At 32.8% G+C, this 16,509-nt stretch overlaps 1 protein-coding gene across 1 annotated transcript; it reads left to right on the plus strand.

Annotated features, from left to right (window-relative positions):
- The first annotated feature begins 1,667 nt into the window (after positions 1-1,667).
- LOC121418093 (equilibrative nucleoside transporter 1-like) lies at positions 1,668-13,493 on the plus strand. Its single transcript, XM_041611799.1, has 12 exons — positions 1,668-1,802; positions 2,291-2,372; positions 4,857-4,990; positions 5,343-5,434; positions 7,123-7,173; positions 7,979-8,064; positions 8,742-8,790; positions 9,195-9,292; positions 9,961-10,104; positions 11,001-11,198; positions 11,781-11,974; positions 12,776-13,493. Exons 1-12 carry the CDS (start codon positions 1,681-1,683, stop codon positions 12,894-12,896), a joined length of 1,371 nt encoding a protein of 456 aa, XP_041467733.1. The 5' UTR covers positions 1,668-1,680; the 3' UTR covers positions 12,897-13,493.
- Positions 13,494-16,509: the final 3,016 nt, after the last annotated feature.

Consider the following 16,509-nt stretch of genomic DNA (forward strand, 5'->3'; position numbering starts at 1 on the left):
GTATAATATGGGCCGGGTACACGAGAAAGAAAGAAGTACTGAATGTTTGCCTTGCCGATGGTCATAGGATTTATCCCTTTTGTAAAGGCTGTGCTTAATATCATGAAGATGGGATGTCTTTTCCTTTAAACACCGGGTATAAACCTTAAGGTGACTCCTCCTTGATGAAGTCTAATGTTTCAGGTTAATATTACATCCTTGATCTTTTCACAGCATCTAAGGATCTTGTTATGATTGCGTGAATAGGCCGTGGAGTAAAGAGAAAATCCAGGCAGTGCGGGGGTCATTCATTTATTATGCTCTTCGTTGAATATCAGAAGATGTAAGAAATAATACACATTGATTGTTCTATAATATCAACACGTAAACATAATGGAAATCAAACAAATTAGAAAGTAAAAAGTCTGCAATCTTTATTTTACAAAGAACTTTTGAACTTAACAAAAATATTGATATAGACAGAATATCTTTATAGACAAAATACAAACTGATAATTTTGACTGTATTGGATGCTTTCCTTAAGATAACATATTTTAATCATTGAAAAACAAATAACTTCGGAAGTATGACAGACTCATTCCCAAGGGTACATCATGTACATTGATAATGATAAACATAATTATTTTCAATTCAAAGAAACACACACCTTTGATTTTCGGAGCCAGGGATGGATAATTTCATTGACCTTAACGAATAATACACACACAAAAATCTATATTTATCAGTAAAACGGTTGTCATGAATTCTTGTTTTGGATATTCAATCTCAGGGCTTTTCTTAAGCTCTTATAGCTCCAATTAACATGATCAGTGACACCCCAATCATTCTTCTAAAATAAATATGTCTACCATCTGATAGCCGCCTGCCTTTTGACACGTACCCCCTGCACTTGGAAATGTCATATCTGCTTGCCCGGGCTATCGTATCGCACATTTACCGAATACCTAGCTCCAAAGACGTTCAAACAGATACATCGTCAGATATCGGATATTGGGGAGGGGAGGGGGGGGGGGGGGGGCTTCACCACTCACCAGCCCATGACTAGGCCTAGGTTACACCACAGTTCTTTGACTCATTCTCGCTCCGCATGAAAATCATATTACACAGAGATTATTAAAGCGCATGTATTGATGAAATGCTCTTGTACTAGAACTTAGTTTGACTTGTGCCCATAACCTCGACGATTTGACTGACTTATCGGGTAAGTTAAACTCAAATTAAAATTGTCACTTTTTATTAAGCCGATGTGATACATATATATAAAAAAAATATCAAGGCTCCTATTGCTATGAAGTCATTTTTTTAAAAATTGCTTTGAATTAGTAATTCGTTTTCATGATGTATTTAAATGTTGTATATAGCCATATTGTATATTCTATCTATTGTTGATGAGAGATAGCAATAGATAATCATATTGATGGGGTTGACGCAAAGGTGATTTTGCATTATTGCTCCGAATCTCCCGTTCACACATTCTTCTTCTTGTTCCTTTTTATCCCCGTTTTAAGGGGAAGGGGGCAACATCTCAAGCCCCTTTCCCTCCGCTAACTAAAATTGCTGTGTTATGAATTTTGAAGATAAAAAAAATCGACAAACGGCTAATCATTTCAGTATTCGCTTTATTTGATTTTCTACTGGTCTTGATCGCAGTGTTCAAAAGAAGATAAAGAGCAGTTTAGTATGGACGGACAAAATCCCCGCGATTCTGTGATGTTAGCACCAATGGAAAATGAAGATCAACCGAGATCGTACAAAGAGACACCAAGGGACGAGCCAGAAAACAGGAGAGCACCAAAAGACAGGTTATACTGTTTTTATTAGAAGTAGTATTAGTATCAAAGCAAGAAAATATTTTAACTCATTATAGGGAAGTAGTCTGTACCGAAAAACTCGGGTATAATGAATTTAGAAAATTCAACTTTATACGATGAACATAAAAAACACTACTACAACTACTACTACAATTACTACTACTACTACTACTACCACCACCACCACCACCACCACCACTACTACTACTACTACTACTACTACTTGCTACTATACTACTGCTGTTGCTACTACTACTACATTTACAACTATATACTACTACTTCTGCTACTAACACTGCTATTACTATGGGAATAATAAGTGTATGGATAAATGGAGTATTATATTTTCACGAAAATAAAACAGTACATGCTATATTATGTCTTGAATTACATCATCTTGACAGCGATAAGTGGTAAATATCACATTAAATGTGAATTAAATCCTAACAACGATACACGGTTATTTCTATGTTTCTTAGATTTGGGCTAGTGGCAATTATCTTCATTTTCCAAGGTATTGGAACCCTGTACCCATGGAATAGTTTCATTACAGCTGAACGGGTAATTATAAAAATATACATCTTAACATGGAGAAGGTTTCGGAAGGTTTACGGTTCACAAGTGAAATAGGAAGAAGGGAACGGAAATACTATGGAAAGACGAGACAGGACGAACAGGTATTCTTTTCTTGAAAGTGAGTCCTGAAAAAGAAACCAGATGAGATGAGCTGAATATGGCTTGAGTAGCGATCGATGGTTTGAGTAGTGTGAAGAGAGGTTACTTGACGTACGTTTTCGGCAGGTTGACTGTCTGTCTTCAGGAGCTATTACTCAAATCATCGTTACTCAAGCCATATTCAGCTCATCTCATCTGGTTTACAGTCCTAGATCCTTTTCAGGACTTCACTCACTTTCAAGAAAAGAACCCCTCTAATTTCCTCTTTTCATTCTTTCTCTTGTTTCCATTTCAATATTTCTGCCTATATTTCCTTTCCCTTCTTCATAAAATTATATATCATGTACATGGTGAACCGTAAACCTTTTCCATGTTATAAACTCCACCATGCAAACCTACAAAGATCATCTAATATACATCTTACTTATATCAATATATTCGTGTTTTTAAATGTATTTATTTGTATTTTATTTATTTATTCATTCATTCATTTACAGGTTTATTTAGTCCATGTGTTTAAAGGATATTGAGATTTATTTGTTAAATTCATGAAAATAATTCAGTACTTTTCATATTTATATTTAAAACACTTGGGTACTTAGTTTTAAATCATTTCATTTGTTAATTCATTAAGCATGTTCATACTTTCATAATCTATTTTGGCCATTGCTGTTCATCATAAATACTACCCCGAACCTGACCTCGTTCCGTGCATGACCATGTGTTTTAAACGATTATAATCTTTTGGATATAATTATGAAACATGATGTTTTCAAAGACGTTCATGGCCCTGGAAAGCGGGGGTACTGAGATCAAGATTTCCTATATGGGTGCTGCGTGTATAATTCTCCATGGGCATCACCCCTGGAATTCTGGTAGGTGTGGAAAAATGTAACCAAAATGACTTACGTTTTTGGAGTAAACCCTTTTTTTCTGATTGCCAACTTTCTCTGGGCAAATATGACCTTCATTTTGTGGTGAACCCCCTTTTTTTGGGGGGGGGGGCTTTTCAAATTTACATCAGCGCCCACAGTTAAAAAAAATCGTTCCCACCCTGTGACGCTTCACTCTAATTACCCAATATTGGGTAAAATGGGAACATGCATGTTGGTTGGGTAAAAAGAGTTTGTAAATTGTTGCGTTGAAATACCCCAATATGGGGGAAAATACAAAGCAAAGATGCATGATCCCTTTCTACCAAATATTGGGTAAAATTTACTCAGTAATTTTATGATGTTTGAATGTAATTATGTGAATTGAGGGTAGTATCAATTGTAACTGGCTAACCGTGACATGAGATGAGCAAACATAAATCATTCATTGTTCCTTCTTTTATTGTACCCGCTGTAAGCAAATTGAGATATAAAGTTCAGTGGAGTTGGAATGTGTAAGCAATTTCTTTCAGAAAACATAAATCATTCATTTTTCCTTCTTTTATTGTACCCGCTGTAAGCAAATTACAGATATAAAGTTCAGTGGAGTTGGAATGTGTGAGCAATTTCTTTCAAAAAATATAATTTTTGTATAAATTATATAAAGATAAAGTTCAGTGGAGTTGGAATGTGTGAGCAATTTCTCTCTGAAAAAATATAATTTTTGTATGAATTATTGTTCAAACAATTTGTTTTTATCAATAAAACAATCCACTGTTGTTTCAACGCCATAAAGTTCCATAATTTCTATTAAATTTAAAAAGTAAATACAGTTTTTTCATTGGATATATTTAGCGTCTCCATAATGGCAATGTACAGGTATATGTTATAAAAAACAGACATAAATGAACGGTAAATGTAGTCTGATCATACGGGGAGATATAGATAAATAGATAGATAGATAGATAGGTAGGTAGGTAGATAGATAGATAGATAGATAGATAGAAAGAAAATAAATAGATCATAAATAAACCGATTATATTGATGAATAAAGAATATGCCTATTACAAAGAAAGAGTGAGATTACATCCGATATAATGACCGACATACATCAATCATGATGCAAGTTTGAAAGATAAAGTAAGTTTGAATATATATTTTAAACAAAGTTTTGTTAAAAACATCATCCATCCTTTCATAATTACATTATATCGAATCGATTTTTAATTGATTTGATTTAATTTATTTTTCTGTTCTGTGTTTGATGATAAATATCAAATGTCATGATTTATCATTTGAGAGAAAAAATAATTGGAATGGTGATGCCCAGATGTTAGGGGTTTATCAATTAGACAAAAAATTGACCTCCCAATATAAAAAAAAATAGGCCTACGTCTAATATAGAGGAGGTGGTTTTCAGTCGTGATTGTGTCGGGTGTTTTAAAAACGGGATTCTCCCTTCAATACGCAATAACGTTCCTTCTTTTCATTTTCTTAGTATTTTACAGATCATAAATTTGCTAATGTTAGTGACAGCGTAGATTTCAAGGACAACTTCACCCTATATGTCGCCTATGGAAACTTCACTCCATATATTTTCTTCCTTTTTCTTTCACTCTTCTTCCCAACAAGGTAAATTGAAATTTTATAAAATGATGTACAGAGTCATTTAGATGAATAAATCAAGAACATTGTTAGATGATACAAATTGTATCGTATCGTTTTAATGAATAAGTATGGATTTAGATTTGATTAAAATCAGACACTAATAATCAAGAAATTATTTTGCAGCTCTTGGAAAGCCCCTGAAAAGAATAAACAAAATTGAATATACCTTATTTCATATTGGTTGATTATTGTTGTATCGGATGCTCCGGGCATGCATTATCTAAAATAATTTCCGTTAGCATGTTTATTTGTGTAAAAGGGAGATTTTTTCATTGTATTATACGAGTTTGGCATATTTTGTTCTTCTTAATTGTAGAACATCTAAGATATGGTGTTTTGCTGGATTGATGATGATGTTCTTCCTCTTTATCATCACGACATTTCTGGCAATATTAGACACATCACAATGTAAGTTGGTTGAGTAATACCTTCTATCCACACGGAATATATACCGTCCACGAACCACTTTTGTATGTACAGCAACTACACATTGTGTATAAACCAACAATAGACAGGAAATCTTAAGAAAAAAAAACCAAAAGCGAACAAGAATAAAAGGAAATGGAAAGGGGTGAATTTTTTTTTATCTATCATGCATAAATATTGTATCAAAATATATCACAAAACTTTGATTTTGTTTGAAAAAAAAGTTCAATTCAAAGTTTTGCTCTCGTTTGCACGCTCACTAGCAGATTCTTATTAGAAATGTTGTTCCATATTATGAGCCCTGTCTGGCTCCTCTATTTCTTTGCCTCATAAGCCACTGACTTTTCGTTTTTTTCTAATTGAACTCGTTCCCTCGACTTATAGAGAAACTATTCGAGTGAACAAGTTATAAGTCAAGGGAATGAATTATAGTAGTGGGAACGTCATAAATCGAATGAAGGAGTTCATAATTTGTGGGAAAAACAAGCCATGTCACTCTGTAGCCCCAAATGCATACGACGCATCAAAATCATATCAATGCTGCTGCCCAATTGGCTGGAAGTTGGCCTAGTCTTCGATCGAGTCGTAAAGATTCAACATCTGCATGTAAAGAGATCTATATAGTCTGCGAATCGTCCACCATTAAGCTGGTGTTAGATATGTGACAGGTATTAAAAGGGGCAAAAATGCAATATGTAACCATTTTTTTCTATTTTGGTATAAGATTTTTCTGTTAGTTTTACATTGTCAAATGTCGCCGGAAGCTTCATGACAAATATAGTTATAATATTTATAAAAACAACTTTCAATAACAACAACCATACTAAATGATATTTTTATACTTGGTAATCACGATCATAACAATTTTTATATCAAATAATTTGTTTACATGTCTAGTGACGTGATTTATAGAGCGTGTCTGTTTGTTCTAATTTCGTAATGTCATGTCTATTGTAAATGATGAAGTGATGTAGGTGCATAGTGTCAAATTTCACGCTATCAGCTATCAGTAAGTTCAAATCGAGAATTAATGAGGATTTCAAAAGAGGATGTCATCCTGATCAAATTTGTTCGTCATAGTGTTTGAACAACATGCCATTGACAGATGGAGGAACAGAAAAGGGTTGGTTATTTTGCCCTAAAAACTGTTTTCAAATAAAACCCCGATTATGACACATTTTTATATTATGAAGAGAATGGGTACATATGGGTGAATTGATATAAAACACATTGTATTCATATAAAATTTTAAACACGAATATGTGTTTGCCTCAGAAAATATTCATCATTAAAAAAAATTAACAAGAACATAAGAGGGTGTGTATAAGGCCAAATTGATATTGGTATAACCTGCTTATTTCACATTTTGTTTACGACAGATGCGAATTATTGTAATTAACACACACACACACACATGAAAAAAATAGATAAGACACAAACTATTTTTACACCATGTGTGATGGTGTTTTGGCGAATTACCTAGAGTTGATAAGAAAAAGTGCATTATTTTAGCTTATTAATTGCCATGTTGACATCAATTTCTAACTTAAGTTTGGATATGTTCCCAATGACAGTCTGTTTTCAATGAAAAATCAGTGAAATTATGCTTTGACAAATTATTTCGTGAATGTAAATTCTTATATTTTAACTATTTTTTTTTTACATTGTAGGGCCGGAAATGTTCTTTTGGATAACGATGGTTACTATTGTGCTATTCAGTGGTAAGAACAATCTATCCTTACTTTTTTACCTCATGCAGACATGACAGGTATTTTTTATGATTAATTTTTAAACTGATTTACCTATTCACAGTTTAGGATGTTGATAAAGACAATAAGTTTAGGCTTAAGTCAAGAAAGAAAATTTTACAATACAAACTTTACAATATAAAACGAGGAAGGAAGTAGGGACATGAAAGGGAAGGAAAAGGAAAGGAAAAGGAATGTATCGAGAGAGGGAGAAACTGTTTGACGACAAACTGCTTGAAGACATATTGATGACAATAGAAGGACCAGAGCGGCCATAGTATGTTTAAGAAATACTTTTTTTTATTTTAACAGCAAAGAGTATCAATATCTGAAATGTTTTACCATGCAAAGGAAGCAGTTTCTGCCACTTTGTAAATTGATTAAATATGAAATTGAGAGGCACTTAAAATTCCATCCATTAAAATGTTCACCATACCAGAGACAGCCGAATGTGACGAGGGACAAATAGGCTTCGTTCTTTAGGTCTTTACATCCAAGTATATACAAACACAATCAGCTATTCAACAGTTTGCACACGTTTATAAAAAAAAAATGGGGGGGGGGGGGTATAAGACTATAAGCCCTCCCTCACGTCACCCTTCTAAGTTCCTCTGCCCCTATGATTTTCATCTCTAGATTGAACGATAGGAGGTAAATTTTTTTTCTCCTCTCTCTCTCCCTCTCTATTTTCGATCTGCCCCTTTCCCTCTATTTACCATTACCTTACACACACCCACACACACCAACACCCCCTCTCTCTCTCTCGTTACAAGTATAGCTTCTGCTGCCATGTATCAATCAGGGTTATATTGCCTCCTTGCCAAACTACCTCCTAATTACATCCAGAGTTACCTCGTCGGACAGGTAATCAGTTCAATCTGAAGTTGATTTCATGTTTTCGTTGTCACACACAGAAGTATTTCTTTGATCGAAATTGAAGAATTATAATCAATACAACTGGGTAGACTATGAGTGCCTTGAAGAGAAAGATGGTGATTATGAGTGAAATTGATAAATCGATATTTTATATGGGATCGTGATTATAAACAGATCGGGGGGGGGGGGCGTTTCATCAATATTTTCGTCCGACAAGTTGTCAGATCTGACAACTTTTCTGGATTCTGATTGGTTGAGAAGCACTGTTACTATAGTAACTGTCGGATAAAACAGGACTTGTCGGATAAAATGTCTGACAAGTCCTTTCATGAAACGCTCCCGGGTTTACGAATGAGATAGATAGACACATCTTTGATGAAACTGAGTTTGTAAATAAGATCGAGATTGTGAATGAGATAGAGATTACGAATGACATTGTTGTAAGAAATTATTAATTAATTGATTAGATTGAGGATTAAATCTGAACTTGGGTTATTTTCATCGAAATTAAGCCGTATAACGGAGTGTGATGGAGAGGGTCAAACGCCATCGTATAATAACAATACTATGAAATTAACAGACTTAAAAATTGAAATGCAAATGCTGTATGACTTAATATCCCATATCAATATCATTCCATGATCTCCTCTTTATTTCCCAACTAGGGCTTCGGCGGAACCTTTGTTGCTATCGCTGCAATCATTTCTATAGCAAGTAAGTAGCATATAGATCGATTCGATTCAGTCCCACAGATTTATTTCATGATTAGTCAATAACTGGTGATATATATGTTTCCAGTTCATTACAAATCACTCTATTATGAATTACGTTGACGTTAAAAGTCTTAGTATGGGTTTTGTAATGGTTATCGCAATTAATGATGTTAGTGTTTGCATGGTGGTACTTAGTAACACTGAGGTTTGCAGATTGCACATTATGAATAGACTGACTTGAATATGAATTTTATGTTAACAATATTAAATCACCGTAGTAAAATGTTTCGACCTGATGAATCACTTTAAAAAATGGTCTTTAATTTGTTTATATATATCTATATATATATATATATATTACAATTGAAAGTTATTTAAATTAATTGATTATCTTTTTCTCTCTAGTTGCTGGTACTCAAAGAAGCGCTGCAGTCGGCTACTTTACTACTGCTGTTGTTGTTCTTTTTATATGCATTGTCTCTTATTGTCTTCTCTACAAAATGGTAAAATAATTCAATTTCTTCTATTGGCGCCATATAATAGAACACTAATAATCAGAGGTGTCGATCGGGGAGGGTGGGATCACACCAATTAGAAGTTGGGGCAAATCATGGACCTGGCCACAGAGGATTATCTATTGTTACTGGGGGTGCTGTGACAATGCTCAGCACCCCAGTAATAATAAAATAATCTTCTGTGGACGGGTCCCTGGAACAAACATATTGATTTGCTTCGATCCCAATGATTTTGAAAACTTGAAAAAAATGATAATATGCAATGCAAATTATGTATTAAAATGTATTGTAAAGCACTAAAAACATTCAACATGGCATGTAAATATCTTAAAAGCTACAAAATTGGCAATATTTCGACACGCGCAAAATCCTGATTTCATTTTGGATTTTTTCACTTTTGCCCCCCCCCATCCAATATATGGATTTACGCCCCTGTTCACAATGTATTAGGTTTATACAATGATTTGACATTGTATGAATGGATTCTCTTAAAATAGCAGGGAGAAGGGTTGGTGTAAAATAAATTGTTTTAGACGACAAGATCAATTTTTTTACCTTCGAAGTCGAGTTCTGCATGCTGTTCGAATATTTCAACAGATTTTCACGTTTTATACAAAGTTATAATCCTGTTTCTCAATCATTATCACATGTCATAGTCAATCGTGAAGTATCATCTCGGTGTAGCCAGAGGAAACGAAGCCGCTGATGAAATCAACAAAGCCGCTTCTGGTCTTATGGATAATACCTCTCGATCACAATGCTGTCTAACATCTATCAATTTGGCACAGATATTCTGGGATGTGAGTACGTGGAATGGAGGAGAAATGTGACCCATCTCCTAATTTAAAGGACAAGTCCACTCCAACATAAAGTTGATTTTAATAAAAAGAGAAATATTCAACAAGCATTACACTGAAAAAATTCTTCTTCCACTTCCGATTGCACAGACAACCGTCTCTGGTGTAATGTCACACTGGTGAAGTGCAGTGTGCAAGTGCATGTACATCATCCGATAAATTTCATCAAAATCGGATGTAAAATAAGCAAGTTATGCCAGTTTAAGATTTTAACAGTTCTATGCACATCCTGATCAGTGTGCAAGTGAGGAGAGGGATGACATCACTCACTATTTCTTTTATATTACATTTTATGAAATATGATATATTTCAATTTTTTTCTCGACTCTCTCATTTACATATCAGTGAGTTGTGCATATAACTGTTCTGTGAATAATAATCGAAACTTTAACTTTCTTATGTTACATGCGATTTTAATGAAAATTTCTGTGTTATGCTCGGTCGATTTTTCTCTTTTGATTCAAATCAACATGGGTGAACTTGACTTTTGGTGATAAAAATGGTATGATTAAAGACAAAAAAATGATAGAAGGATTAAGCCTGTTTCTATGCATAAGAACCTTTAAGGTTGTCTTGGATGTAAAAAAAAATCGTTAAGAGGGGTGATGAAGATTTGTTGATAACACCATTATAGTTGATCCGGGAAACTTTTGTGGTCTTGAGAATATCACCTTTTATCAAATTTCTTCAAATCGATTGCAATATAAATGAAGGAACAGATGGTTTGATTTTTGGAAAAGAATTGAAATGGTGGGATATCTTCGTCGAGGTATAGCAACATTTCTTATTACTATAAAATTAATCATTATTTAAACATTTTCTGATTATTCTAGATAAAAATGCAAATTTTCAATATCTGGATGACGTTCTTCGTGACGTTGTCTCTGTTTCCTGGGGTCTTGGTAGAGATTCAGTCATCGAATGATCACAAGTCAGAGTTTCTTGACCTCTACTTTACACCCCTTGTCTGCTTCTTAACTTTCAATTTTGGTGATTTCTTGGGAAGTCTCATTCCCGGAATACCTCGCCTTAGATGGGTAAGTAAGTTATTTTGTCTTCTTTCTTCTTCTTCTTCATCTTCTTCTTCTTCCCTTTCTCCTTTTTTCTTCTTCTTCTTCTACGTCTCTTTCTTCTGCCTCATTTTCTTGCTATTCTCATTACCTTCATTGTTGTAATTGGTATTAATTGCTATCATATCCATAATATTCTTAACCCAGTGATACCCCCATTAACCCATCAAGACCTAGAACGATATGTTCTAGGTCTAGTGATGATGCATATGATTAAATAAATTTCATTTAAAAAAATTATGAAACAATGCTGAAAACGATAATATGATTGTAAAAAAAAACAAATCGAACTATACACTTTAAGTTTCCCACAATAGCGCACATGAAAACACTTTAAAATACTGAATAAGATTTTACTCAATATTGGGTAGAAAGGGAACATGCATGTTTGTTGGGTATTTTTAACCATATGTTGGGCTATTTCAACGCAACATTGCGTAAAATGTACAAAATATCTTTTTACCCAACCAACATATTGTTCCCATTTTACCCAATATTGGGTAAACTTTTTTTTTAAGCGGAGGAAATTTTTCTTCATTTTGGTTTCAGAAATACCCTCGTCTGACGTGGATTTGGGTGACCATTCGTCTGGTGTTCGTTATATTCATCTTTTGCAATTACCGCCCTGATCGTCGAACTCTGCCCATATGGATCGACAACGACATCGGGTATGCCATCCTCGTCGTCATTTTCTCACTCTCCAACGGCTACCTCAAAACCATTATCATGATGGATGGTCCAAGGTAATTCATGATAACATGTGCTATCCGTCATTTCATTTGTACATCGAAATTTCCAAATTACAAATTAATCGTAACATAATAAGGATGGTACGTAAGATAAACAACTTAAAGTGCAATTTTTAGTCAACATAATTTGTCGTAAGAATCGATTCACACTTAACATATTATGCCTTCTTGTTTTCTATATCACTTTTCCTATCTAGGTTTCACATTTTCATAAATCATTGTGCAATTAACAGATGTTTTCCAATTCTCTTTCGACGGTGTCCTACTTTCGCGTAATTGTCATCTTTTCTAGAATGTTCGCGAAAATAATGAATACGCGATCTTTTAAAATGGATGTTTGTAGGCTTGTCTCCTCAAAATAAAAAAAAAGTGGTTTCCTTATCCTAGTTTGCACTTTTTAAGACGTGTGAAATTGCGAAATATATCGGTAGCCTATATACCAAAATGTATACTTGGAATGTAGGCCAAAATAAAAAAAAAGTGTTTTTAAGACAAATTATATAGCTGCTTTGTGCCAGTACAAAACATCGCTAAATCTTTTGGTAAAGTCAGTGGCGTTGTGAGCCAAAAAATTAATCACGTAAACTTAATAATAGTTGCGAGCGAGTAAAACTTTCGACGTGTTTATTACCGAAATCCAAGTTTGTGATAGATTTTGACATAATATACAGAAAATAATATCCTATTTCATATCATATTTATCTGTTTCCTTTTCTTTTTTGTTCTTGGTACTGAAAAATGTATGCCAGTATGTAAAGTGACAAAACCAGGTATAATTCTCTTATTTTCTTTCAGTTCTGTCTCTAACCCGACTTGGGCGAGCAAAGCGGCATCCATGATGGCATTTTTCCTGATCCTGGGGATATTTTGTGGTGTACAGTTTTCGCGCTTTTTTCCCTGGATCGTCACCATCTGACCTCTGAATGTTCGACCGGGATCTTCTTCCTCTTCATCATCTCATTTTCAGGTCTATATATATAGAAAAATCTGGAATATTTTCTCTCTTACTTCGTAAGATGGAGGCAATGTTTTACCGTTTTGTATAACTGACTTTAAGACTTATATACGATGTCCACTGACACCTCTTCCAGTAAAGTAGAATTATCATCATCGTCACTGAGGTCTCTGTAAGGAATGGGAGAGAAGAAGCGTAAGGTGGAAAAAAAGGAGATATTGACGATGTATTTTATGGTATTTGACTGAAATTTATAAACCTTTGAGAGATATTGATCACAGTCACGCAACAGGAGTGGTAATTGTGATTCACATTAGGTACAAAAGGTTTAGTTATGATTCGATTATTTAGACAAAACGGCAAACGAATAGAAAATAGCCATTTGTCCTTTCGAGGGCAAAGTGATGACGCTGCAATAATCATGACACGATATACAAATAACATAAAAACCATTATACATGGATAATAATTGTTGAAAATAAAATCAATCAATTTCATTTCTTGATTCAACGTATGAACCATCATAAAGTATAGGCCTATATGTTTTTTCTTATTTTTCTTGCATTCTTTCTCATGGATACTACTTAATATCTTCAAAATCAAAGTAAAATACTTTTACGAAATCTTCGAATATTATAGAACCCCTTTCTCCCTTTAGAGTTCACATATTACTACTAAAAGGGTTCCAAAAGTATTGTTAAGAGAGACTCACTTCAAACCACCATTAACCTCTTTTATACTATGTCGAATGTAGCCTAAGATTACAAAATGGAAGACACGAAAACAAGTTTATCATAATGTCAAATAAATGTATAGATATGTATATTAATTAATTCATATTATATCATAGATAATGTAGTTTAAAATTTGAGTTCACGGTGAAGTCTTCTTAAAGTTTGATTATGAAAATAGTACTGAAATATCACAAATGAACTCTTTTGATGAGGGATAAAAATATTTTTTGTTTGTTATTTGTTTGTTTGATATTGATTGAATTTAAAGAATGTATAATCATATCAATAAAAAAGTGTAAATATGAATAATACATAACACAAAATAAGATGATTGCAAATTTGATTGTGCTACAAAAGGTGAATTTCCAGCTTTGATATGAAAATTCACGATAATTTGATTAATTGATAATGATTGATTGATTTATTGATAATGATTGATTGATTGATTAAGTGATTGATTGATTGATTAATTGATAATGATTGATTGATTAATTAATAATGATTGATTGATTGATTAATTGTTAATGATTGATTGATTGATTAATTGATAATAATTGATTTAACGAATGAATGACTTATTGAATCGTTGATTGATTGATTGATTGATTGAATGAATGAATGAATGACTTAAATCGTTGATTGATTGATCGATTGATTGATTGAATGACTGATTAATTGATTGATTGATTGAATGAATGAATGACTGATTGATTGAATGACTTATTAAAAAATGATTGATTGATTTACTGATTGATTTAATGAATGATTGATTGATTGATTGACTGACTGATTTAATGAACGAATGACTGATTGATTGATTTGATTGAAAGATTAACTCATTGAATGTTTAATTAATTGAAGGTTTAATTGATTGATCGAATGAATGATTAATTCGCTCTAAAACCAAATCCAAAAGTATTAGATCAACAGCTGAAAGATTGAAGGAGAGACACTCCTTCCTAATGTTATATCCAACCTTTCATAACGCTGAATCCAACAATTTGTTGGTCGAACCATTTAAAATGGTAAACGAAAAATTTAGAATAGATTATCACTTCAACCTTTCAATTGATGATTTTGTTTTAGTGTTGGTATGACTAATTTACAATGTAACGCTTGATAATGAAATTCATTCCCTTTAACATCTAATTGAATACACTATATTTCAATATGCATACCATAATTTACTTTTGATAAATGCCCCTATTCTTTTAAATGATATATCGGTCGAATTTAAATTCAATCTAATTCAATTTATTTTCTTGTCATGTAATAGTAAATAACCTAAAAATTAAAATTTATTTCCCCTTTCAAACTTTTCATATTTATCATAAATGATATATCGGTCGAATTTAAATTCAATCTAATTCAATTTATTTTCTTGTCATGTAATAGTAAATAACCTAAAAATTAAAATTTATTTCCCCTTTCAAACTTTTCATATTTACAAAATTACAATGATAGTTCAAAAAAAAAAAAAAAAAAAAAAAAAAAAAAAGATATCATACTCTCATCGTTACCAACTAATATCGGCTATCATATGATTTTGAATGTTTTTTCATTAGAACTTTTAAATAATATATCGGTCTAATTTAAATTCAATCTAATTCAATTTATTTTCTTGTCATGTAATAGTAAATAACCTAAAAATTAAAATTGTTGTGAAACTCTTCATACATTTACGGTTTTTAAACAATGTAGAGATAGTACTTAACAGACTTTCAGATTTGATATATATGATATAATGTATTATACTATTGTTTAATCTGAGAAGTACTCTATATATTAAATTCAATTCATTTATTTCCCCTTTCAAACTTTTCATATTTACAAAATTACAATGATAGTTCAATATACGTATTTACAAAATATAAGATTTAAATCAGTTTTTGTAATACAAAATAATAACTATTTCAGTGATATTTCTCTTCAAGTCTGTGGGTTTCTGTTTACGTATTTAAATCTTCCTTAACCGGTGCACAGGACCCCTGGAGCTTAACACAATGTATTCTAAAAGCAAATACCTATTGATTGACTTCGTCGAGAGATATGAATAATTAATGAATCTATCCTGAAACTCTTGTTAAACATTGTTTGTTATCAAAAGTTCGCCCTCCCTTGAATTGAAAGCGATCGAAGTAAAGTTCCTATTTAGGAAAGGAGCAAACGATAACAATAGAGGTATTTCTTTCTGTTCTAACGACATATTTTATAGCAAGTGACAAATGTTCTTTCTGTAGCAAATACGAAGAAACATATAAGCATTTATTTTTTGAATGTGAAAAAGTAGGGGGTTTGTGGGAACGGAGTAGTAAGTTGTTTAGCCTTCCAATTCTCAAAAAACTAAGCTGGATGGAAATCCATATTGGTCTCGAGGAAACAACCGAAAACATACAATTACTTAATCATATCATTTTGCTAATCAAATACTTAATATATCAAGGGAGAGGGAAGGGTAAACCACCAACTCCTGAAGAGATAAAGGAAAAGTTACTAATTAGCAAAGAAGAAGAAAAGAAGATTGCACTAGAGCGTAATACGTTAACGCGACACTATAAAAAATGGGAATATTTGAAGGTTTTAAACATTAACCAAAATAAAAAGGATGGGGAAGGGAGGGGTGCCCCTCGTCTGCCCGTGCATGGAATCGATCGATCACTGTCACTGTAAACTGACCTCTGTCTTGTCTGTTATTGGTTCGTCTTTTTTTTTTCCTAATTGTTCCTGTCTTATGCTTGTTTTTTTTTTTTTTTCCTTTTGTTAGTGGTTCCTTTTTTTTTCTCTTTTTTTTTTCCTTATTTCTAATTCCTGTCTACTAGTTTGTTGTTGGTGTGTTAGTT

The sequence above is a fragment of the Lytechinus variegatus genome, chromosome 7, assembly GCF_018143015.1.
Source record: "Lytechinus variegatus isolate NC3 chromosome 7, Lvar_3.0, whole genome shotgun sequence".
In the NCBI taxonomy this organism is placed as follows: Eukaryota; Metazoa; Echinodermata; class Echinoidea; order Temnopleuroida; family Toxopneustidae; genus Lytechinus; species Lytechinus variegatus.